The sequence below is a fragment of the Sus scrofa genome, chromosome 16 (assembly GCF_054392235.1).
Source record: "Sus scrofa isolate SSC_HxYL_T2T_F1_AM1 chromosome 16, Sscrofa_HxYL_maternal_Yorkshire_Landrace_v2.0, whole genome shotgun sequence".
NCBI classification, from domain to species: Eukaryota; Metazoa; Chordata; class Mammalia; order Artiodactyla; family Suidae; genus Sus; species Sus scrofa.
Window position 1 is genome coordinate 75,366,450 of NC_139398.1, and position 23,362 is coordinate 75,389,811.

At 47.0% G+C, this 23,362-nt stretch overlaps 1 protein-coding gene across 4 annotated transcripts in view; it reads left to right on the top strand.

Moving 5' to 3' along the window:
* Positions 1–2,255: 2,255 nt before the first annotated feature.
* Positions 2,256–23,362, top strand: part of CCNJL (cyclin J like) — a 64,537-nt gene continuing 43,430 nt past the window's right edge. For 3 of the 4 annotated variants that reach the window (XM_085001870.1, XM_003359830.6, XM_085001869.1), the window contains exons 1-2: positions 2,405–2,599; positions 2,991–3,105. In XM_085001870.1, coding sequence (XP_084857996.1) covers positions 3,043–3,105 — 63 coding nt within the window. In that variant the 5' untranslated portion in view covers positions 2,405–2,599; positions 2,991–3,042. Of the gene's footprint in view, positions 2,600–2,990; positions 3,106–23,362 lie in introns of all 4 variants that reach the window. The other variant, XM_085001871.1, reaches the window with a different exon arrangement.

The following is a 23,362-nucleotide window of genomic DNA, read 5'->3' on the forward strand; positions in this document are numbered from 1 at the left end:
ATTCATTCAAATATATATATATACACATATGCATCTTTGTCCTTGGTTTCTTCCTATGCCTTAATAACTCGGCTTCGTCCTCTAAAACAATTCACCTACATTTTCTGTTAACTCTCTTGTGATTTTTTTTTCCCCCCACTGTTGTATCCTTGCAGTTCTTCGGGTCTGGTAAAGTTAATTCCTATGTTGAGCCCCACAAAATGGAGGCTGCTGCAGTGACCTGGCCCACGTTACAAATCTAAACCTAAACAGGCCCACTCTTATGGGATCACCTCACTGTGTAGAAAACCTAATTACACCAATCACAGTCTTCAAAGTTAAGCTGGCTCACGTTACCTTAGAAAAAAAGACAATCATGCCCTGTTTCCTCGTTGCCTCTTCCAATGCTCTCACTTTGGGGGAGCTCCCCTTGTGGCGCAGCCGAAATGAATCTGACTAGTATCCAGGAGGATGCGGGTTCAATCCCTGGCCTCTGCTCAGTGGGTTAAGGATCTGGCATCTCCATGAGCTGTGGTGGAGGTCACAGGCATGGCTTGGATCCTGAGTTGTGGTGTGGCTGTGGTGCAGGCCGGCAACTATAACTCCCATTTGACCCCTAGCCTGGGAACTTCCAAATGCCACGGGTGCAGCCCGAAAAAAGCAAAAAACAAAACAAAAACAAACAAACAAACAAAAAAACCCAAAAAACAAACTCACTTTTGCTCAAAAGCTCTTAGGAAGAATGTTCCACTGCTTGTGAGACACTGTATTCTCTCAATACATGAACTGATTTCCCTTAAATCAAGGGAAAAACCCATCAAACTCATTATGAAGTTGTTTTAGTTTTCTTATTTGGCAGGTTCATGGATTTAAATTGATAACAGTTTAAATAAAACCTAGTTTTACTCTGCCCCTCTATGTTAACAAATTTCCACTTGCCAAATTTATGGAAGAATTTTTCCCTTTTCCCCCTCAAAAGTGAAATGCCACACTCACACAGTTAATTTTTAAGTTTGTGGAATATGTTTCTAAGCTTTCAATTATTCCACTGAGGCTTACCCATCCATTCTCGTGTCAGCACCACACTGTCTGAATTACAGCTTTGTAATATGATTTTAGATTTGGTAACATACAGATCCATCCATTTTTAAAGTACAAAAATCTTAGCCTTTTTTCCTAGTCTTCCAGTTGAGTGTTAGAAAGTGTTATCCCTCTCCCACACTTATGCACCCACGACATTCAGAATTTTATTGAGTTAATCCAAGCAAAGTTGATGTTTTCACCTTATTCTATTTCTTCAAGCCTATACTATGTTCAACCTTCATAATTTCTTTATTAGAAACCTGCATTTAAGTTTATTATTAGTTATTTTTCACTTTCACAGCCGTTCATATTTTTTTTTTTCATTAAAACTTCTCTTTAAGCATCTATTGAAGTTTATCAAAGCTGACTTTAAAATTTTTTTCCAAGTTAAGTGTTTGCTTTCAGGAAACCAGTCAGAAAGCAGCTGGTTTATTGAGTGTTTGTTTTATACTTGGCATGGCCATTATCCCTTTACACAAATGTCTTAATGACAATATCTCCAGCAGGTTGCTGCAATTTTTATTCCCATTTCACACGTGAGGTTCCCAAGCTTAGAGAGTCTGGGGAACTTGAAAAACATCACCCAGTTGGTAGCTGGATTTGAAACAAGGCTGTGAATCTCCCAAAGTATTACCAAAAAAAAAAAAAAAAAATCTGCCAAGGGGACAATCCGAAGCTGTGCCACCAGAGGAGCTGACTCAAGGGAGTGCCTTTCCGAAAACAATCAACTGAATTAAAAAAACAAAGCTTTCCATCTACCGGACCCTCCAAAAAGACTGGTTTTCTTCCAATGTAAGGTGTAGAGCTTACACTTTGCGGGAGCACAAAAACTATCCGTTGATTTCCTGATACCGATATGAACCTCCTTTGGAAACAGGGACTCGAGGATAATGAAGAGCAGATTTTCTAAAGCTTTCGTGGGAATTGCCCGTTTGGAAATCCACCACCCACTGCAGAGCAGGTTACAAAAAAAAAAAAGTAAAAGAAAAAACAGGTGGAACCGAGATAAGGATGGCCAGAGCGATGCACGCGCGCCAGAGAACTTTCTAGGGGCATCCTGCCCGCGCCTTTCACGAGTGGCGCGCGCCGGTGGAGCCGCGGACCCAGCGCTCCCGCGTCAGCCCCGCGGGGTGCCCAGGAGACCCTGGGAGTCTCAACCAAGGTGAGAGGAAGCTTTCCACAGAGACAGGGAAGGAGAGCTGACAGGAAACGCAGCCAGCGCCGGCGAAAGAAAGACTGCAATTCCCAACCCCCAGCCCCGCGAGGTGCGGGGGCCGGCGGCGCATGCGCGAGGCCCGGCCCCCAATTCCCCCAGCGACGGAGGGAGGCCCCCGGCGGCCGGGAGGCTGCGAGCCGCGGCGGGACTCGAGCGCACGCAGGGCGAGGCGGCGGGGGCGAGCCGGGCTGCGGAGGCGGCAGTCGAGATCGTGGAACGCCCAGAGCAAGGGCTCAACCGCGTGCAGGCATCCGCGGGTACCGCCGGCTCGATCCTGATAGGGGCCCGGTGCCCGCAGACCCCACGCCCGGAGAGAGATGCGTGAGTTGCGCCCCGGCTCGAGGGCAGGATGTGGGAGCAGGACAAAGACTGGGCGGCGGGGGAGGAGTTGGGGACGGCGAGCTGGTGGCCGCTGCCGGAGCCCCAGCTTCAGGAGAGCTAGCGGGGTCGGCAACTTTCTCTGCAACTTTTGCAGAAGGGAAGATAAAAATCCTGCAAGTTGTTGCACAGCTCCAGGTCGCCCCAGGTTCCGCGAGCAGAGGGGACGGGGCACCGCAACCTTCCCGGGACGGGAGGCGACCGCCAGCTCTGCTGAGCAGGGCAGGAGGGGGCGCCCAGCCAAACCCCCGGCAGGGAACTGCGAGGATAGGGATGCCGGGGGTCAGAGTCCGGGGGCGTGTTGCCGCCTCTTAAGTTGCCCGTGTCCACACAGGGTGCGCCCTGAAAGCCTGGTAGCCTCAGACCGCTGCGCTGCTGAAGCGGTGATGGATGAGCCGTGGTGGGAAGGACGCGTCGCCTCGGACGTCCACTGCACTCTGCGCGAGAAGGTAAGTCCCTCCCCGCTCTTGTCACTCGCAGGACTAGATATTTAAAGTCCCTTTCCCTCTCGACTCTGTATCCTCAAGTCCCCCGGAGTGGAAACTAGGAGCTCCCAGTGCCTTTCTTTCCTCCTGCGGCCACAGTCGTGCAGGCGGAGGGTGAGACACGAGATAGGAGAGTTTACATTGATTTTTCTGCTTAGGAGCCCAGAGTTCTTAGACAGCTAAACTGTACTCCTTAAGGTGATATATCCCATAGTGTTGTCACCTGAGATTATTTTAAATGGTACATGAATGGACTTTTAAAAATAATTATTGTGTACTTATTTTAATGTGCACTTTAAAAACATACGTCTAGCAAGTTCTGCATAGGATGGTGCTGATTTTCTGTATATTGTAACGATGTAGCAGTTCCTTTCAAAATAATTTAAAGTAGTGACTTGATATAAAAAATGATTAGGTGAGTGATAGTATAAAGCATACATAGTTATTCCACCACTCCAAATATCTCTAGGATGGGACTGAACAAGATTTAAGAAACACCAATCTAAAGAAGCTACAAAACTAGAAGAACGTGTGGAGAGAATAAACACTCCCCTGCCTGTTTGCCTCTGGTGGCAGAAGGTGGGGGCAGCTGAAATGTGATCTTTGCTCTCCCCTCACCTCAAATGGAGAAACGCTGATGGGCTCTGGGAAGGTGGAAGAGTCCAGGTGGATTAGAGTCAGAGCCTGCCCCTGGGTTGAGACTGGGAAGGGTGGTTTGGGGGAACTGATGTGAATAGAGGTGTATATTGGTTTCCCACTGCTGCTGGGACAAAGTAACACAACCCTGAGGACTTAAACAACAAATATGCGTCTTTTTACACTTCTGGAGGCAAGGTATTGGCAGGGCCATGCTACTCCTTGGTGTTCCTTGTCATTCCTGGGCCCGGAGATGCAACACTCCCATCTCTGACTCTGTTGTCACATGGTGTTCTATCTGTATGTCTGTCTGTGTCTCTATTTTCTCTCCTTATAAGGACATCAGTCATTGGAATAGGGGCTACTTTAATCCAGAATGACCTCATCTTTAATTTAACTAATTACATCTGAAAAGACCCTATTTCTAAATAAGGCCACATTCTGAGGTGCTGGGCAGAATTTGGGGGCGACACGCTGCAACCCAGTACAGTGAGGGAGAAGTCTTCTTAGTGGATTACCTGGGTCCCTACATAAACAGGTCTCACATCCAATGCATTTGTGCCTGGTGTCTGTGGAGTTCTGCTTAAAAAGTCACCAGCTAGAGTTCCCTGGCACAGCAGGTTATGGATCTCACGATGTCACTGCAGCAGCTAAGGTTGCTCCTGTGGCAGGGGTTCTATCCCTAGCCCAGGAACTTCCACATGTGCTGGGTGCAGCCAAAAAAAAAGTTACCAGCTATTCAGGGATTTTTCGTCATGAGGGGGTCTCTGTCTTCCACTCAAATCAGTTATTTTTTCTTTTTATTTATCTGTTTCTACTGGTCTGTCTCTCTCTTGCTTTGCTTGTGCTGACTGTGGCTTTACTCTACTTCTTTTGGTCTGTCTTATCTCCAGAATAGAAGGGCCCAAGGTACAGCACATTCTAAGTGTCTGGAGAAGAAATCCAGTCTTGATGGTTCATTTTAAAAAGCAGAGGCATTGGGATGGTGGACCAGGCCGTAAGGTCTTGGTCCTTTTCTGGAGATAGTGGCTGAATGAAAGTGAGGCCTGCCATGGAAACTGGGCTTCGTTGTTTATCGTAGGCTTGAATGGTTGTCAACAGTTCTGCTTATAGCTGGGGAGGAATGGCTTTGACCTCATTGGCTCTTTTCTAGCAAGAAGGATTTGTGAGAGCAGTATAAACTCCATCAGCTCAGTTATCTGAGAATCCTCAACTATTTGTGTCCAAGCAAGAATGTTCTCATCTCCCCTCCCAGCCACTCACAGGAGCAGGGCGGGCATTTCCCCATTAATTGTGCCTCCCCCATGCCGTAATGCCATATTAGTTCACCACTGGACTGCCTATCTTCAGGGAGGACAGGTGTGTCCAGGTTTTACAGGTTAGAGATAGAAAATTCAGAAGGTGATGCTTGAGGTCACCTGTGCCTTGCAGCTGGTCTTATTAGGGTAAATCCTAGATTTTTATTATTATTATTATTATTATCAAAGCATAGTTGATTTACAGTGTGTTAGTTTCTTTCTTTTTTTGTGTGTGTGTCTTTTTGTCTTTTTAGGGCCACACCCATGGCATATGGAGGTTCCCAGGCTAGGGGTCTAATTGGAGCTGAAGCCGCTGGCCTGCGCCAGAGCCACAGCAACACCAGATCTGAACCTCATCTGTGAGCTACACCACAGCTCACGGCAATGCCGGATGGTTAACCCACCGAGTGAGGCCAGGGATTGAACCTCTGTCCTCATGGTTCCTAGTCAGATTTGTTTCTGCTGCACCACGACGGGAACTCCCCAGTGTGTTAGTTTCTGGTGTACAGCAAAGTAATTCAGTGATATATATATATATATATATATATATACTCTTTTTCATTTTGTTTTATATTATTGTTTATTACAGGATATTGAATAGAGTTCCTCTGTGCTATACAGTAGGACTTTGTTGTTTATTTTATATATAGTAGCTTGTATCCGCTAATCCCAAATTTATAATTTATCCCTCCCCATTCCCATTCCCCTTTGATAACCATGTTAATTTTCTAGGTCTGAGTCTGTTTCTGTCCTGTAAATAAGTTCATTCATGTCATATTTTAGATTCCACATATAAGTGATATGATATTTGTCTTTCTCTTTCACTTCACTTTGTATGATGATCTTTAGGTACATCCAAGTTGCTGCAAATGGCTTTTTTTTTTTTTTTTTTTTCTTCAGTGCCGCACCTGCAGCATATGGAAATTCCTGGGCTAGGAGTTGAATTGGAGCTACAGCTGCCAGCCACAGCCACAGCAACTTGGAATCAGAGCTGCGTGTGTGACCTGCAACACAGCTTATGCCAACACCAGATCCTTAACCCACTGAGCAAGGCCAAGGATGGAACCTGCATCCTCATGGTTATCAGTTGGATTCCTTACTACTGAGCCACAACAGGAACTCCCAGATGACATTATTTTGTTCTTTTTTATGGATGAGTAATATTCCATTGTATCTGTGTACCACCTCTTTATTCATTCATCTGTCCATGGATATGTAGGTTGTTTCCATGTCTTAACTATTGTAAATAGTGCTGCTGTGAACATTGGGGTGCAAGTATCTTTTCGAATTAAGAGTTTTCTCCAGATACATGATCCGGAGTGGAACTGCAGAATCATATGGGCAACTCTTCTTATTTTTAGTTTTTTAAGGAAACGCTATACTGTTTTGCATAATTGTTGAACCAGTTTACATTCCCATCGACAGCGTAGGAGGATTCCCTTTTCTCCATACTGGGTTCCTTTGGTGATTATGTCATACTCTTTGTTGAATGTGGCCAGATGACTACAAAGTGTATTTCCAAATATGCTGCTGAATTGTTCTCATAGAACCAGGAGCAGTTATCCTTCCTTGACTGGTGCAAGAAGGGAGGCAGGAAGGATGGAGATAGTGGGAGTCCCACTTTGTCAGATATGAGATTCTAATATAGCATGATATTACAGTGTATAAGATGTGACATTGGGGAAACAAACCTTGGTGTTGAATGCAAGCTAGCAATGGTGGTGAAACCTGAGCTGCTTGCTTGCTTATTTATTTATTTATTTATGCCTTTTAGAGCCACACCTGCAGCATATGGAAGTTCCCTGATTTGGGGTCGCGTCAGAGTTGTAGCTGCCAGCCTATGCAACAGCCACAGCAATGCCAGATCCGAGCTGTGTCTGTGACCTACACCACAGCTTATGGCATTGCCTGATCCTTAACCCACTGAGCAGGGCCAGGGATCATTTGATCATGTATCCTCATGGATACTAGTCGGGCTTGTTACTGCTGAGCCACAATGGAAACTTCCCTGAGTGGCTTATTTAATCTTTTTAGACCTGGCTCCCATTGTCCATGCTTCTCAAACAACCAGAACTTAAATTGTGTTGCTTCTCTGCTCAAAGCTCCACTGTCATCCTGTTGTACTTACAGTCCCCAGTCCTAGGACCACCTGTAATACCTGACAGACACAGTCCAGCCCAGCCTGCTTTCCTCCCTTGTCTCCTATTCCATCCCAGTCCGACCTCCTTTCTCTTCCTTGAATAAGTCGAGCTCATTCATGCCTCAAGGCCTTTGCATGGAGTGTTCCCTCTGTCTGGAATCTGCTTCTCTGTCACTCTATCAGATCATCCTGTTTTGTTTTCTTTATAACATTTACAGTATCTGAGATTATTTTTTGTTTGCTCATTGTCGTCCTCCCCCCCCCCGCCCCCACGAGAATGTATGCTGCAGATGAACAGGCCTGTGTTTGTCTTGTTCAGCGCCAGGCCACAGTGTCCAGTACAGAGCCTCCTCTGCAGAATGATGAGAAGAGGGAATCTTCTTTAATTTCCTCTTCTGTGAACTGGGGGAAATGTTTTCTGGGAACATTAGGATTCATTGAGAGCACCTGAGACCCTTGTGAGGCCCATGACAGGTACATGACAGGTGCCATGCTCTTCCACCTAATGAATGCTCCATGTGAGGCCGATAGCCCCTTTTGTGTAGTGCATGGTCAAGGTAAAGCTTGGGGTTTGTGACCAACCCTCCGAGGAGTTCACAAGCGTGACAGGTAATCCTCATAAGAAAGGCAGCATTGGCTCACTGGACCATTGGGTGGTAATAGAGGTGAGGCTGGGAAAGGCAGAAGTGGGCCGTAAGTCACATACCTGCTGAGGGCTAGGACACAGAAGCCAGACCCCATCAGCAAGATCTAACCAGCCCAGTTAAGGCTTGCTGACTGATGAGGGGGAGAGTGGAACCCTCTTCCTGCCCAAATCGCTATGGAGAGATGGCTGCCTCTCCTTCCTCTGCACACCACCTTTGTTCTGTGCTCAGCCTTAAATTACTCCTTTGATCATTCTACCCCCTGCCTGGCCCCTACTGCTTCTGCTGGAGCAGACCCAGAGCCCCCCCTCATTCAGCTACTTCCTGCTGGGACTGGGAATGCCAGCCAGACGGGGCATCAGGATTCTTAACTGTCATACCTGTGCCCTTGAACTTCTTTACTGACTGTGAGGGGAGGAGCAGACTGATGGTAACAAGGAAGCTGTTGGTGATGTTTTTCTAGTAACCAGGAATATGCCTCCAGGAGTGTACAGCTTTTATTTTTTCTGGTGTTTTCGGGTTTTTGTTTGTTTTTTTTTTTTTTTTTTTTTTTTTTTTTTGCTTTTTAGGCTGTACCTGCAGCATATGGAAGTTCCCAGGCTAGGGGTTGAGTCGGAGCTGCAGCTGCCAGCTTACACTACAGCTGCAGCAATGCCATTTCCGAGCCTTCTCTGTGACCTACACCACAGCTCATGGCAGTGCTGGATCCTTAACCCACTAAGTGAGGCCAGGGATCGAGCCTGCATCCTCACAGATACTAGTCAGGTTCGTTACCCCTGAACCACAACGGGTACTCCTTTTGTTTTTTGTTTTGTTTTGTTTTTTTTTGCCGAAAGATTCATCCACCCCAGTTTAATTTAGCAGGTCCTGGGTGCACATGATGAAATTAGGACACAGGACAGCTCTCAACTTGGGGGCCAACTTTCTTGTCTGTCAGGCCTCTCTCCCCTACCCCATGTGTGCAGGCCCCAACCTCATGCTTCTGTCTTGGTCCTTCACCTGGGTATTAATTTGTCCTACTCAGCAGACTGTGAGCTCCTTGCAGGCATGAGGTGTGCCTGCTGTCTCCACATTCTTCCCAGGCCGGTGTGTGGTGTGGAGGGAGGTAAGGGGTGTCCCCTGCCTCACCTGCTGCAGGCACAGCTCCTGGGGGAGCACAGAAGGGAAGGACAGACTCAGATGGACTTTCCTAGAGCGCATCAAGTGGTTTTATAGGAATGCTTTCCAGAGACCCTCTGTCCAGCTTTGGCATGTCCCAAGGGATGCCGCCTGGCCCAGCTGGGGCAGTCTGTGTGAGTGACCATGGTGTTGTCTGGGGTGCCAGGCACAGGATCAGGTGGAGGCTACCTCCCAGCCTCCTACAGACTTAGTCTCATTCTTTCCTTGGATAACATGCAGGGAGGAGAGGAAAGGGAAGGGCTAGAAAAAGAATTCCCCACAAGGGCAGATTTACTGGTCTGGACCAAAGTCCAGCCTCGGGATCTTAGGAAAAGAGCTGCAAGTTGAGCCCAGATAAGAGAAATCTAGATCATGCTTCCCAGACCTCTGCTGGGAGGTTCTGTTTTTCCTTCCTGAATTTTATCTTCTAATGAGCAGCACAATAGATGGAACTTGCTCTGGTCTCCTTTTGATTTATGTTCATTTTATGCATAATCTACACTCCAGTTAGGAGGAAGTGCTTATGTTAGTAAACAAAGGAAATGTTTAAGGACCCTCATCACTGTGATAGGAGGCTTCTTGGAAAGCCTATGGAAAACTCTAAATATAGGGATTTGGGGGGGTACTTGGGGAAAAAGTACCCCCTTCCTGACCTCTACTTCCCGTTGACAAGCCCTGCTTGGCGTGACCTGGTAGCCTTATTGCCTGGGGCTTCCGGGAGCACATGTGCCAGAGGCTCCCTCCTCTTCCGTAGGGTGTTCGCCTTCTCCCAGCATTGGAGTCACATAGGGGTCTCCACCACCCCAGATTCGAGATTTGCAGAGCAAGAAGCCACCGAATGTGTTTTTCCTGCTTTCTGAAGCTGGCTTCCTCACATACTTAAAGGTCTCGCTGTGTGAGACCATGTTTGTTTTTTTGTTTTTGTTTTTTTTCTTTTTTTCCTTTTCGGCCACCCCTGCAGCATATGGACATTGCCGGACCAAGGATCAAATCTGAGCTGGAGCTGTGACCTACACCATGCTGCAGGATCGCTGGATCCTTAACCCACTGCACCGACCTAGGGGTGGAACCTCCGCAGAGACAAGCCAGATCAATTGCTCATTGCACCATAGCAAGAACTCTGAGACCATGTTTTTTGAACAGTGGACTGATAAAGGACATTTTTACTGATTTGTGACTGAATTTACACAAAGACCTTCTAAAACACTAAACAAATGACCTTTGGTGAAGATAATGTTAGGGCTGCTGTTAATTGAGCACTTCCTGTGTTTCAGGCAGTGTGCCAGGCACGCCCCTGTGTATTATCTCACTTACACTTCGTATCTGCTGCCTCAGAGCTGGGATTGACCCTGTTTTGTAAATGGGAAACTACAGGACTCAGAGGGTGTCAGTAACGGTCTTGAGATCAAATTCCTAATTGTTTCAAAGGCTGAACATAAGTTTGCTTAGGAAAAAAACATTCATTTTAGCAAAGAATGGAAGTACAAGGCTGTGAACAATCAAGGCTTTGCCCTCTTGGGACACTGCAGGCTCTGTGTTTTAGTTTGTGTTAGATGGTCCTCAAGAGCTGGCATCTCCCTAAACCACCCTGAGCAGCCGGCAGCCTTGGGCTCTGCCTTGTTCTGGGCACTGGGAAGGGCTGACTGCCTGGTGGGTCCTAGTGTGTCACTTGTGCATGGTGCTTCTCACCTTGAAGTGATACAACCTCTGCTGTTGCCTACCTCGGTGGTGGACGAGGTGGGCTGTTGCTGTTTCCCCTGGCCTGGCCAGGGAAAGGGAAAGATGCCTCCCCGGGGGGCCATCCTCTCTCTCCTGAACTCTGACAGCCAGATGTGGCTGAATCCCATCCCAGCTTTGTCCTTTACCTGGTTAAAACGGTTCCACTTTCAGAAGTTCTCTTTGTGGCTCAGCAGTTAATGAACCCGACTAGGACTCATAAGGACGAGGGTTCGATCCCTGGCCTGGTTCAGTGGGTTAAGGATCTGGCGGTGCTGTGAGCTGTGGTGTAGATTGAAGATTCGGCTCAGATCCAGCATTGCCATGACTGTGGTGTAGGCCGGCAGCTGTAGCTCTGATTTGACCCCTAGCCTGGGAACTTCCATATGCTGCAGGCATCCTAAAAAAAGAGTACCATTTTCTAGTGACCCCTGAAGATTGAATATCCTTTTATTTCCCTTTTCCAACACCACTATTCTCTCTTCTCACTCCTCCCCTTAAATTCCTTGATTTCCCCCACTGTAAGGCTGAACATCTGTCTCCTTATAGAAGGTGGTGACCCAGGTCCATGCTTAGCCATTTGGCTAGGTCATCCCCTAAGTGGTTTTTCTATTCCCTTCCCCTCCATTTGGGTTTCTGCACTCTCAGGCGGGCAGTTTTTCTCAAATCATGAGGCACGCCCAGATCTACCCACAAGAAAATTTTCTTGGGACTGCCCAGGAACGGCCCTGTGTCTGCCCAGCTTAGTTCTAGGAGTGTGTCACTTTCAAAACCAGTGCTGGTATTGACAAGCCTGTACCTCCTGATGGGACTGCCTTAGGGTGGTGGTCTTCAAGTGAGACCCTAAGCAGCTGGCCCGCAGGGCCCCTTCCTGGAGATAAGGTGAGGCTTTTGGTGTGAGCAGGAGTTTCCCCGCGTGCATCCTGCAGAAATGGTCTGGCCTGCCCCTGAGGTGTATGCAGAGGATGGACAATGGGCCTCAGAGGCTGGACAAGCTGTCATTGAATGTGGCAGGAAGCTTGGAGGCTCCCTGACTCCACTGCCTCACCTGTATTCTGTAGGAAGCTGGGGGCAAAACTGAATCTGCACTTGGTGTTTTAGAATATAGAATATGTCTTAGAATGCAGAAGTGCTCGGTGTGCCTTCAGCACTCAGCTAAGATTTGGTCTCTGTGCACCTTATCTGGGAAGAAGCAGACTTAGCTTGTAGCCTTCCTTTCATCTGTAAATTGGGAGAGAGACTGTCCCCAGCCTCCACGATGTCCTGGGAGAAAATGGGTATGGGTGTCCTCCCTCAGTCTCCCTGGCGTCTGGCTTGTGTGTAGGGGGGGGTGGGGGGGGGGTCTTGGCGGAACCTCCGTTGGCTGGGAAAGCCTGTGCCCCCTAGATGAGGGAGGGACTGTTGGCCCTATGTTCTTTGTCTTCCTAAACCACACAGCCCCTTGGGTAAAGAGAGGGCAGCCAGCAATTCTCTGAGAGGATCTGGCAGAAAGAGGGGACATTGTTGGTCTGCTATTTTCTCTCTTTTCGTTTTTTTTTTATAAAGTTATTACACACACAGAATGGGGTTTCTGTTTGTTTAGGAAACTGCAAAACTAAATACAAGCAAACAGAAGGAAGTAAAATTCTTCCCACTGTCCCACCCTGTGGAAGTAATCTCTTGACCTTTTAATGAAGGTTCTTCTGTAGTTTTGTATGTGTGTCATCACAATACATTTTTACTTTGGAATTTTTTTCCCCATAAAAATGGAAAATTATCTTTTTTCAAAACACTGTTAATTTCACAGTATATCATACTCTGATTTATGTGTCATACTTTTTTTTTTTTTTTTTTTGCTTTCTAGAGCTGCACATGCAGTACATTGAGGTTCCCAGGCTAGGGGTCTAATCGGAGCTACAGCTGCCTTAACTCACTGAGCAAGGCCAGGGATTGAACCTGCAACCTCTTGGTTCCTAGTTGGATTCATTTCCGCTATGCCATGACAGAGAACTTCAGATGTGTCATTCTTCTCTATCCAATTCCTGATTATTGGACTTTAGCAAAAATTAGGAACAATTGATTGTGTTTATTTAGAATAGATATGTAAGAACATGGTTTAAAAAGAGGAAACCCCAAGCTGCAGGAAAGGGTGGATGGTGAAGAGGCTTCCTTCCACCTCTGCCCCTCTTCCTCTAGTTTCCTGGCCTAAAAGGTACCACTGATCCCAGTATCTCTCATAAATCCTTCCAGAGTTATTCTGTGCGTAAACAAACGAAGTGTGTGTGTTCTCACCCAGGTAGTAGTGGAATTTACACACTTCCCTGCACCATTTGATTTTTTTAATGTTTATATTTAAGTAATTTACATTTTTTTAATGAAACAGCCAAACAGAAGCTCCATAACCAGAAGGGATTTTTTTCCCAGGGGTCTTTTCTGCACACTGTAACAACGAAGATATAGATTAAATACTCAATATAATATATTTATGTTGGATGAATGCATGGAACATTTCTTTTTTCGTTGTTTTTTTTTTTTTTTTTTTTTTTTTTTTGCTATTTCTTGGGCCGCTCTAGCAGCATATGGAGGTTCCCAGGCTAGGGGTCCAATCGGAGCTGTAGCCACCGGCCTACACCAGAGCCACAGCAACGCAGGATCCGAGCCGCGTCTGCAACCTACACCACAGCTCCTGGCAACGCTGGATCGTTAACCCACTGAGGAAGGGCAGGGACTGAACCCGCAACCTCATGGTTCCTAGTCGGATTCGTTAACCACTGCGCCACGACGGGAACTCCTCATTGTTTTTTTAATCCAAACATATACACTTTATTTTACATAAAGTATATTTATGTTATTCATCCTAGTATATTATAGTTCCATAACAATTTTTTTCTTTTTCTTTTTTTAAGGCCGCACTTGCAGCTTATGGAAGTTCCCAGGCTAGGGGTCAAATTGGAGCCGCCGGCCTATACCACAGCCACAGCAACATGGGATCTGAGCTGCATCTGCGACCTATACCACCCCTCACAGCATCTTTAGATCCCTGATCTACTGAGTGAGGCTAGGGATCGAACCCGAATCCTCATGGATACTAGTTGAATCCATTTCTGCTGTGCCACAATGGGAACTCCCACAATTTTTTTCTTAACTGTATATACTATGTAACTCTCTGGGTTGTCAACTGTTCTTGTATGATATCTTCATAAGGTTTTATTGTGTGGTAACATCATGATTAACTCATTTCTTTGTAGGATATATAGATGGAGCAGCTTTGTTTTTAAAAAAATTGAAGTGTAATTTATATATAGTATAATGTACAGATCTTAAGTGTGTATAAACCTCAAGTGTACAGTAAGTTTTGGCAGATGTGTACACTCGTGTAACTAGTACCATGGTAAGACATGAACACTTCCATCAACCTAGAAAGTTCCCAGGTATCTTTTCTCAGTCACTCACCCATTGTGCTCCCAGCCCTAGGCAATCATTTATCTGCTTATTGTCTGTGTGGATTAGTTTGCCTGTTTTAGAATGTCATAAAAATGGAGTAACATGTCCATACTCGTTTCTGTCTTTTTTTTTTTTTTTTTTAGTGTAACGAATTTGAGATTCACCTCTGTTGAATCTATTGAGAGGTGTTTGTTTGTTTGTTTGTCTTTTTAGGGCTGCACTCTTGGCATATGGAAGTTCCCAGGCTAGGGGTCAACTCAGAGATGCAGCTGCCAGCCTACACCACAGCCACAGCAACACCAGATCCTTAACCATTGAGCAGGACCAGGGATTGAACCTAAGACCTCATGGATACTAATCTGGTTTGTTACCACTGAGCCACAACCGAAACTCCTCTCTTAGGAGTTTATTTCTTTTTTTATTGCCGAGTAATATTCCCCTCTATGTATATACATAATTTGTTCGTTTATTCCTCTCCTGATGGTAGTTGGATCGTTTTTTCCTGTTGCATTTGATTTTACACCACACTGCAATGGAGATCCTATCTTCTATCTGCAAGTGTGGTCATGAGAGTAAATTCCTAAAATGGAATTTTTGGTTGCCGGGTGTGATTTTAACTGAGTTTCACCAGCTGAAAAAATCCCCAAATGTTAGAGTTTCTGTTGTGGTGCAGTGGAAACAAATCTGACTAGTATCCATGATGATATGGGTTTGATCACTAGCCTTGCTCAGTGGGTTGGGGATCTGGCCTTGCCGTGAAGTATGGTGTAGGTCACAGACGCATCTTGGAGCCCGAGTTGCTGTGGCTGTGGCGTAGGCTGGCTGCTGTAGCTCCAATTTGACCCCTAGCCTGGGAATCTGGATATGCCGCATATGTGGCCCTAAAAAGCAAAAAAAAAAAAAAAAAAAACAAATTCCCAAATGTCGCACCAGCTTGTACTTGTACCAGTGATGAGGGAGGGTGTTTGGTTCCCAGTAACTTTGCAAACCTTGGATATTAGCCTTTGAAAAAAGTTCATGTCCAGAGTTCCCTGGTGGTTTAGTGGGTTGAGGATTTGGCATTGTCATTGCTGTGGCTCTGGTCCCTGCTATGTTGTGGATTTGATCCCTGGTCCTGGAATTTCCATGCCTTGGTTGCAGTCCCCCCCAATTTTTTTTTAAATAAAAGAGACCATGCCCTTTCAGTAGCTCAAAATGATGTCTCCTGGCTGTGTTTAAAAGGATCAGGACCCCGGAATGGGAAAAGCACTAAAGGATAGGAAAGAAGAGGTGGAGAACTCTGAATACTTGCCAGGATCTGGAGAGGCCCATCTGCAGCAGGGAACCAGCCTGCGACCTGTGTCAGGCTGGGTGAGAGCTGCTGACCTTCAGCCCTCAAGTTCCCTCTTATCCCCATCACTCTAGTGTCTGCTTCCCTCTACACTCCAGTGGCGGTTGCTTGGAAACCGAAACCCGAGGCCAAATTTGACTTGTCCCGAGGCACTGGCTCCCTTGCAGGTCACTGGAGCAGTGGTACCGAGCCTGGACATTCTTCGTCATGGGGACATCCATGCTGGCAGCACCAGCTGCTTACTTAGTCCAGAAACGGTCATCCCCTGACCTGAGAGGTGGGTTGGGGTGACAAGGAGGGGTGGGAAGGATCATAAGAACAGAAAGAAGCATGAGGAATTGGATAGACTCGGTTACTGTGAGGAGAGGTTGGAGAAAACCTAAATGCGTGTTGAAGGGCAATTGGTTTCCCTGTGGTTCATCCTTACACTAAAATAGGAGGAGTCATTCGATGTGACGAAGTAGATCACTGTGTGTGTAATAACAGTTGGCTTCTCTGGTCACTGTTAAAAAAAAAATCAAGGCCACTGAGAACTTTGACTTTTTGGTATGAACCACTATTTCTTCCTTAACTTTTATGTAGAAGTTTTAAAAGATACACAGAAGATACACATGTACTTCCCACCCAGGTTCAGTACCTGTTTCACCTGTTCTCCAGTCAGTGTGTCATTTCTCCCATCAATATCTACTAACAGATGAAGGCCTTTAAAAACAAACAAACAGGAGTTCCCGTCTGGCGTAGTGGTTAACAAATCCGACTAGGAACCATGAGGTTTCGGGTTCGGTCCCTGCCCTTGCTCAGTGGGTTAACTATCCGGCGTTGCCCTGAGCTGTGGTGTAGGTTGCAGATGCGGCTCGGATCCTGCGTTGCTATGGCTCTGGCGTAGGCCAGTGGCTACAGCTCCGATTCGACCACTAGCCTGGGAACCTCCATATGCCGCAGGAGCGGCCCAAAGAAATAGCAAAAAACAAACAAACAAACAAAATGTAGCAAATATGCCATTATTGCAAAACTCCTCTTGTGGCTCAGCCATACAGAAACCCTGATTAGCATCCATAAGGATGTGTGTTTGATCCCTGCAGCCCTAAAAATAAATTTAAAAAATTGTCTTCTATTGCTCAGTCTGTACTCAGTTCTCACAGCTGTCTCAGAAATGGTTTTTATACTTGCTTTGGTTTTTTTTGTTTTTTGTCTATTTAGGGCTGCACCTGCAGCATCTGGAAGTTCCCAGGCTAGGGTTTGAATCAGAGCTGCAGACACTGCAACGCGGGATCTGAGGTGCATCTGTGATCTACACCACAGCTCACGGCAGCACAAGATCCTTAATCCACTGAGCGAGTCCTTGTCCTCATGGGTACTAGTCAGGTTCACTAACGGCTAAGCCATGACGAGAACCCTATAGTTGGTTTGTTCAAATCACTATCCATATAAGGTCCGTGCATTACATTGTTTTACATTGGATGAAAGCTTCTTTAAATTCTATAGTCCTTCACAATTTTCAAAAGTTTCACAGATAAGACTTCATATAATCTCATAATAATGCTTTTTTTCACTCCCCTACTCCTATTTTGCCCCTTCCCCTCCCGCTGGTAACCACTACTTATGTCTGTGAGTCTGCTTCTTTTTGCTACATTCACTAGTTGTATTTTTTAGATTCCACAGATAAGTGATATCATACAATATTTGTCTTTCTGTCTGACTTATTTCACTTAGCATAATGCCCTCAAGTCCATCCATGTTGCTGCAAATGGCAAAATTCCATTTTTGTTTTACGGTTAAGAAGTATTTTATTATATATATGTGTGTGTGTGTGTGTGTATGTACACACACCCCACATCTTTATTCGTTCATCTGTTGAAGGACGTTAGGTTGCATCCATATCCTGGCAATTGTAAATAATGCTGCTGTGAACATTGGGGTGTGTGTGTCTTTTCGAATTAGTGTTTCTATTTTTTTCAGATGTACATACACCCAAAGTGGAATTTCTGGGTCATACGGTAGTTCTATTTTTAGTTTTTCAAGAAATCTCCACATTGTTTTCTACAGTGGCTGCACCAAATTTCATTCCTACCAACAGTGTAGGAGGTTTCCCTTTCTCTGTGTCCTCACCAGCATTTGTTATTTATGCTCCCTTTTTTTTTTTTTTTTTTTTTTTTTTTTTTTAGGGCCACCTCTGCGGCATGTGGAGGTTCCCAGGCAAGGGGTCTAATCAGAGCCACAGCCACAGCAACGCCAGATCTGAGCCGTGTCTGCCACCTATACCACAGCTTATGGCAACGCCAGATCCTTAACCCACTGAGCGAGGCCAGGGATCGAACCCACAACCTCATGGTTCCTAGTCGGATTCATTTCCGCTGCGCCATAGCAGGAACTCCCTGCCTTTTCTAATCGGGTGGTTTGGTTTTTCTGTTGCTTAGCTGTGCTTGAGGCATGTGGAAGGTCCCAGTTCAGGGACTGAACCTGAGCCACAGCAGTGACCTGAGCTGCAGCAGTGGCAACACTGGATCCCTAACCCGCAGACACACCAGGGAACTCCTGCCACCCCCTATTCTTGATTTGCCCTGTTCCTTCCTCGTAGGATCCTTAACTTGTGTTCACTGTGAGACTAGAATATGCTGTAACCTACGTGTTCTTTAGCTGTCAGCCACTTTCTCAGAGGTACCTTCCCTGTCTTAGGCTGGGTGCTTGCCGTGTTTTCACTAGCTTCCAATTATTCCTTCAGTACTCAGCACAATTTGTAATTGTATACTTTTTCATGGGATTATTCCATTTGGATATGGTTCCCTCCCTAGATGGCAGGCCCCTGAGGACAAGCCAGGGCTGTCTCCCCAGTTCTGAGCAGAGCAGCTGCTGCATAAGAGGCCCCGCCATCGGTATGTGTTCATCACAGATGCCTTATCTGGGGGGTCTGCGCTTTACAGCCCACACACTGCCTTCCTAGACCTCACTGTCTGGTGGGTGGATTGCATGGCTGCCAGTAACTCCATCTGCTGGTACAGACACAGCCTCCAAGGGCTTCAGCCGGGGTCCTCAACTAAGTGGGAGAGCTGGAACTTAAAGCCTTGCGATCTGCTGTCTGGAGTCTGGCTTTCGACATGCAGGGGAGTTGCAACCAGCCTTGAAGACAGTGATGTGTAATGAGAACTTCCCCTTGGTCGGGGGAACGCCCTGGGCAGCCATCTGGGGTGGTACAGATCTCTCAGCTCTTAGTGGAACTCTCTCGTTGATCTCTTCTGTGTTAATTTTCTGTTTTGAAATAATTTCAAACTTAGAAGAGTTGCCAGCACAGTATACAGCTGTGAACATTTTAGCACATTTGCCTTCTCATTCCCTTTTTCTATCTTCAGACATTTTTCTTCTACTGGGCCAAGCTGCAGACATAATACTCCATTATCCTTTAATATTTCAGGGTTTATTTTGCATGGTTACTGTTTTTTTTTGTTTGTTTGTTTTTTGTTTTTGTTTTTCAGGGCTGTACCCAGTGGCATGTGGAAGTTCCCAGGCTAGGGGTCAAATCAGAGCTGTAGCTGCTGGTCTATACCACAGCCATAGCAATGCAGGATCCATGCTGCTTCTGCGACCTACACCACAGCTCACAGCAATGCTGGATCCTTAACCTACTTAGCAGGGCCAGGGAATCAAACCTGCATCCTCATGGGTATTAGTCAGGTTCTTAACCTGCTGAGCCACAATGGGAACTCCTGCGTAGTTACTTTTAAGATGGGCCATGAAATGGTTTCTGGAGAATTTTTATCTGACCTCTAAATAACTTAGCCAAGGTCATATAGCAGAGAGATGGCAGAGCCAAGATTTGAACCTAGGCAACCTGGCTCCAAAGTACACACTCTTAACCATTGTACCAACGGTGGCCCCTCATTGCCTAGGTGGGTGTCAGGATCCTCTCTGGAAGCCTGTTTTGGGTAAAGGAGATTCAGCATTCAGATCAGGAGGGATGAAGCCAGGTGGCCACAGGTAGCCTGGCTGTGGGTCTGAGAAGGCAGGGTGCTGGCTCATTTCCACCATCCCTGTAGCTTGTTGGCAGACGGCTTGTTATCAGGCAGCCCTTTACTGAACCTTGTGTATTATGCAGACCCTGAGAGGCTCTACCAAGAGATACCACAGGCCCAAACCCCACTCAGGTCCTGAGCACAGCTGAGGATAGTCATCAAACCCCTTATGGCCATTCCATTTGTTAATGGTTAAAACAGCCAGTGAAAGTTAGCAGTGCTCTTCCCCATTAATGGGTGCTTGCTGTGCACTTGACTTTGGCCCCTGCCATTATGTAAGTCCTCAGGCACCCCCCTCTAGTAGGTACTAAACTCTCCTCATTTATCCCCATTTTACCTTATGTCTTTTTGCCATGTCTAGGGCCACTCCCTCGGCATATGGAGATTCCCAGGCTAGGGATCGAATTGGAGCTGTAGCCGCTAGCCTACGCCAGAGCCACAGCAACACGGAATCCGAGCCCCGTCTGTAGCCTACACCACAGCTCATGGCAAGGCCGGATCCTTAACCCACTGAGCAAGGCCAGGGATCGAACCTGCAACCTCATGGTTCCTAGTTGGATTTGTAACCACTGAGCCACGATGGGAACTCCGAAATATGCTAAAGTTTAGAGTTAAATAACTTATCCAAGGTCATATAGCAGAGAGATGGCAGATCCAAGATTTGAACCTAGGCAACCTGGCTTCAAAGTACACACTCTTAACCATTGTACCAATGGTGGCCCCTCATTGCCTAGGTGGGTGCGAAAAGCTTTGAGGAGGTGAGATGTGGAGAAAGTTCACCTGCCAGGGCCAAGGGACAGCATGAGATAGTCATGCATCAGTGACCTGCCTGGGGTGGTCTAGTGGCAAGGGGAGGAGAGGGAGATGGACCAGGAGCATTGGCTCTGGGATGCAGGTCTCTGTAGATGTTCAGTTATCCTGAGACATGAGGAGAGCTGTGCGGGGGAAGTGCTGGATCACTGGAAAATGGCCTTGGTGGAGTTCCTGCTGTGGCACAATGGCATCAGTGTGTCTGTGCAGTGCCAGGTCTCAGATTTGATCCCCGCCTGGAACAGTGGGTTAAAGGATCCAGTGTTGCCACAGTTGCAATGTAGGTCGCAACTGTGGCTTGGATCTGATCCCTGGCCCTGGAACTCCATATGCTGCAAGGGGGCCAAAAAAAAGAAAAAAAAAAGTAAGAAAGAAAATGGCCTTGGCTTTGGAGACATGGGTATTGGCCATGATCCAAAGAGATGGCATCTGAACCAGGGCAGGAAGTGGGGAGACTTGAGTTTTAAAGAGGAAATAGGGTCAAAAGGACCAGTTAACAAACAGTGAAAGACTTCACATTTCTTACTCATTGGAACAAATTGGTTTTTCCATTGCTGAGGGACTGGCTTTGTTCATGATGAACATTGTTTTTAGAAAGCTCCTTCCAACAATTGCTGGTTTCTGTGTAATCTTTGAAAGACTCCCACAGCGCTCTAAGCTCTAAGGTAAGGGAGTAGATGTTTATTGGGCCCCATTTGCCAGATGTTGTGGAATGCTTGGTGCACATTGTCTCATTTTATTGTTATTATTACTGAGTAGTTCTTGCCACACAGATGCACAGTCTTGCATTTAGCACACATTTTTTAACAGCCGGCCACATGCCATGCACTGCTAGCCACTGGGGATACAGGTGACGAGTAAAGCAAAATTCCCTACCTTCGTGAAGCTTACCATCGAGCCTCACACTCGGACGAAGTGCTTGGAAAGTGCAGATAGAGGCCCAGCTCTGTCTCAGGAAGCCTGATTAAGTCAGGAGAAGGGAGCATTGTAGATCCTAGAGCTGCCTCAGACTAGGTGACTTAAAACAACAGAGATTTATTCTCTGCAGTTCTGGAGGCCAGAGGTTTGAAGTCAGAGTATGGGCAGGGCTGTGCCTCCTCCACAGGCAAGCTCTCAGGGAGCATCCTTCCTTGCTTCCTCTAGCATCCTGGTGTTGCTGGGCTTGTGGCTGCATCACTGTGCCTCCATCCTCACCAGGCCTTCTTCCTGTGTTTGTCTTTGCCTTGTCTTTCCTCTACATGTCTCTGAGCCCCTGTTTTCTCTTTCTCTAGGGACCCCAGTCTTTGGATTAGGGCCCACCCTAATCCAGTAGGACCTCACTTTAACTTGATTGCCTCTGTAAAGATGCTATGTCCAAATAAAGTCACACTGTGAGGTTCTAGGTGGACACGAATTTGGAAGAGACTATCCAGCTCAGTACTGGGGGGAGGAGGAGGCCGCTGTGTTTCAGTAGATTCCTGGGAGATTCCAATGCCTGTAATCCACCCATCACAGTTGCAGAAACCCAGGTCAGCAGGAGAATGGAATCCCAGCTGGAGCAACTGGGGGCTACTGGTGGTGTTTACCCTACTGGCCTGTCTCGGGCTGCACAGTGGTGTCAGGGTGCTCAGGAGAATCCATCAGAAGGAATCTGGATATTGGGGAGGGGAGCTGAAGTGTGGCGTGAGGTGCTTTTGAAGCCACAGCTTAGGAATGGTGACCCAGAGTAAAAGGAGGAGAGAGTCAAGGGTTGGACCTGTTGCAGAGAACCAGCATGGAAGGGGGCTCGTTGTGCCCCCCTGCCCCTAAGGCAATGAGGGGTGTGGGGGAATGAGGGGCACCCCCAGTTGAGAGAAGGTGTGGGACGTGGTCATATCAGGAAGCTGCTGAATGGAAGAATGCAGGGAGGGGGAGTTTATCATAAGGTATGAGTGTTGTCCATGGGGTGCTGGCAGGGCTCAGTGGCAGGGGTGGGAGAGGGGAAACTGAGGGGGTGGCAGACCTACCTTTGTGCCCTGAAGGGCAGTGGCTCTGTCTCTTGGGAATGAAAGGTGTTTTTGCAGCTGGCCTTCCTGCCATTTGCAGAGTTCCGGGGGTCTGTGAGAGATGGGGTGGCTGGGGCGACCTCACTCTCTGCTAGAAGGAAGCTGCCGGCCAGACATGAGCATGATCAGGAGGGGATGTCAGCAGCATTGCTGGCCTCATGTACTGCAAGCCACCTGCATGAGAATGTTGAAATAATGTTCCTGCAGAGAAGTTGATTCTTTACGGAAAATGCCTCCTTGGGCTTTATGAAGCAATTGACTGAGAGAGGAAGGAGGGTGAGTGATCCCCAGCGTAGCAGGGCCTCCCAGGTCTGTGGTGTGTCCTCCTGAGGCCTCGAAAGAACCAGCCCGCCCCCTCCCCTTTGTTTTTCCCTTTCAATTTGCAAGTCTTCACTTCCTGTTGGTCACCTTGGTTACCCATGGTGTTTCTTCACCATGCGGCTCTTTGTTCTCTGGCCGACTCAACCCCTGGAGCTGTTTCCCAAGCAGCTGGCCCAGTGCCTGGAGGCCCAGCCTCCCTGGGGAGGCAGCAGTTGGCAGCAGTGAGGATGAGCGTGGTGGGAAGCACAGGGAGGAAACCCAGAGTGGTTTTCTTTCAGTGGCTGGTGTGGGGGAGCAGCTCAGCCCTGCTCTGCACCTTGGGCTCTTTGTAAAGCAGTTGTCACGGTTAAAGCAGTGTCACACCCCAGGCCGGGTCAGCTCCTCTGATGTCCAAGCAAGGATTTGCCACTAACCTGCGATGTGGCCTTGGCCATTGCACTTCTGTGGCTCAGTCTCCTGGGTGCTAGTGTTAGTGGCAGCACCTCAGCCTGGGCCCACCTGGAGAGGCTGGCTGTTGAGATGGAGGGCCTAACTTGGGTTAAATTGTCAAGGGCATCTGTATGCAGAGAAATAAGACTGGAAGGGCTTATACTCACACTTGCACGTACTCACTTGCTGGTGGGGGGTGGTGATTTTAATTTTCTTTGTACTCATCATATTTTTAAATCTGTAGTGATAAAATATTTTATAATCAGTTAAATGTAACATTATTTT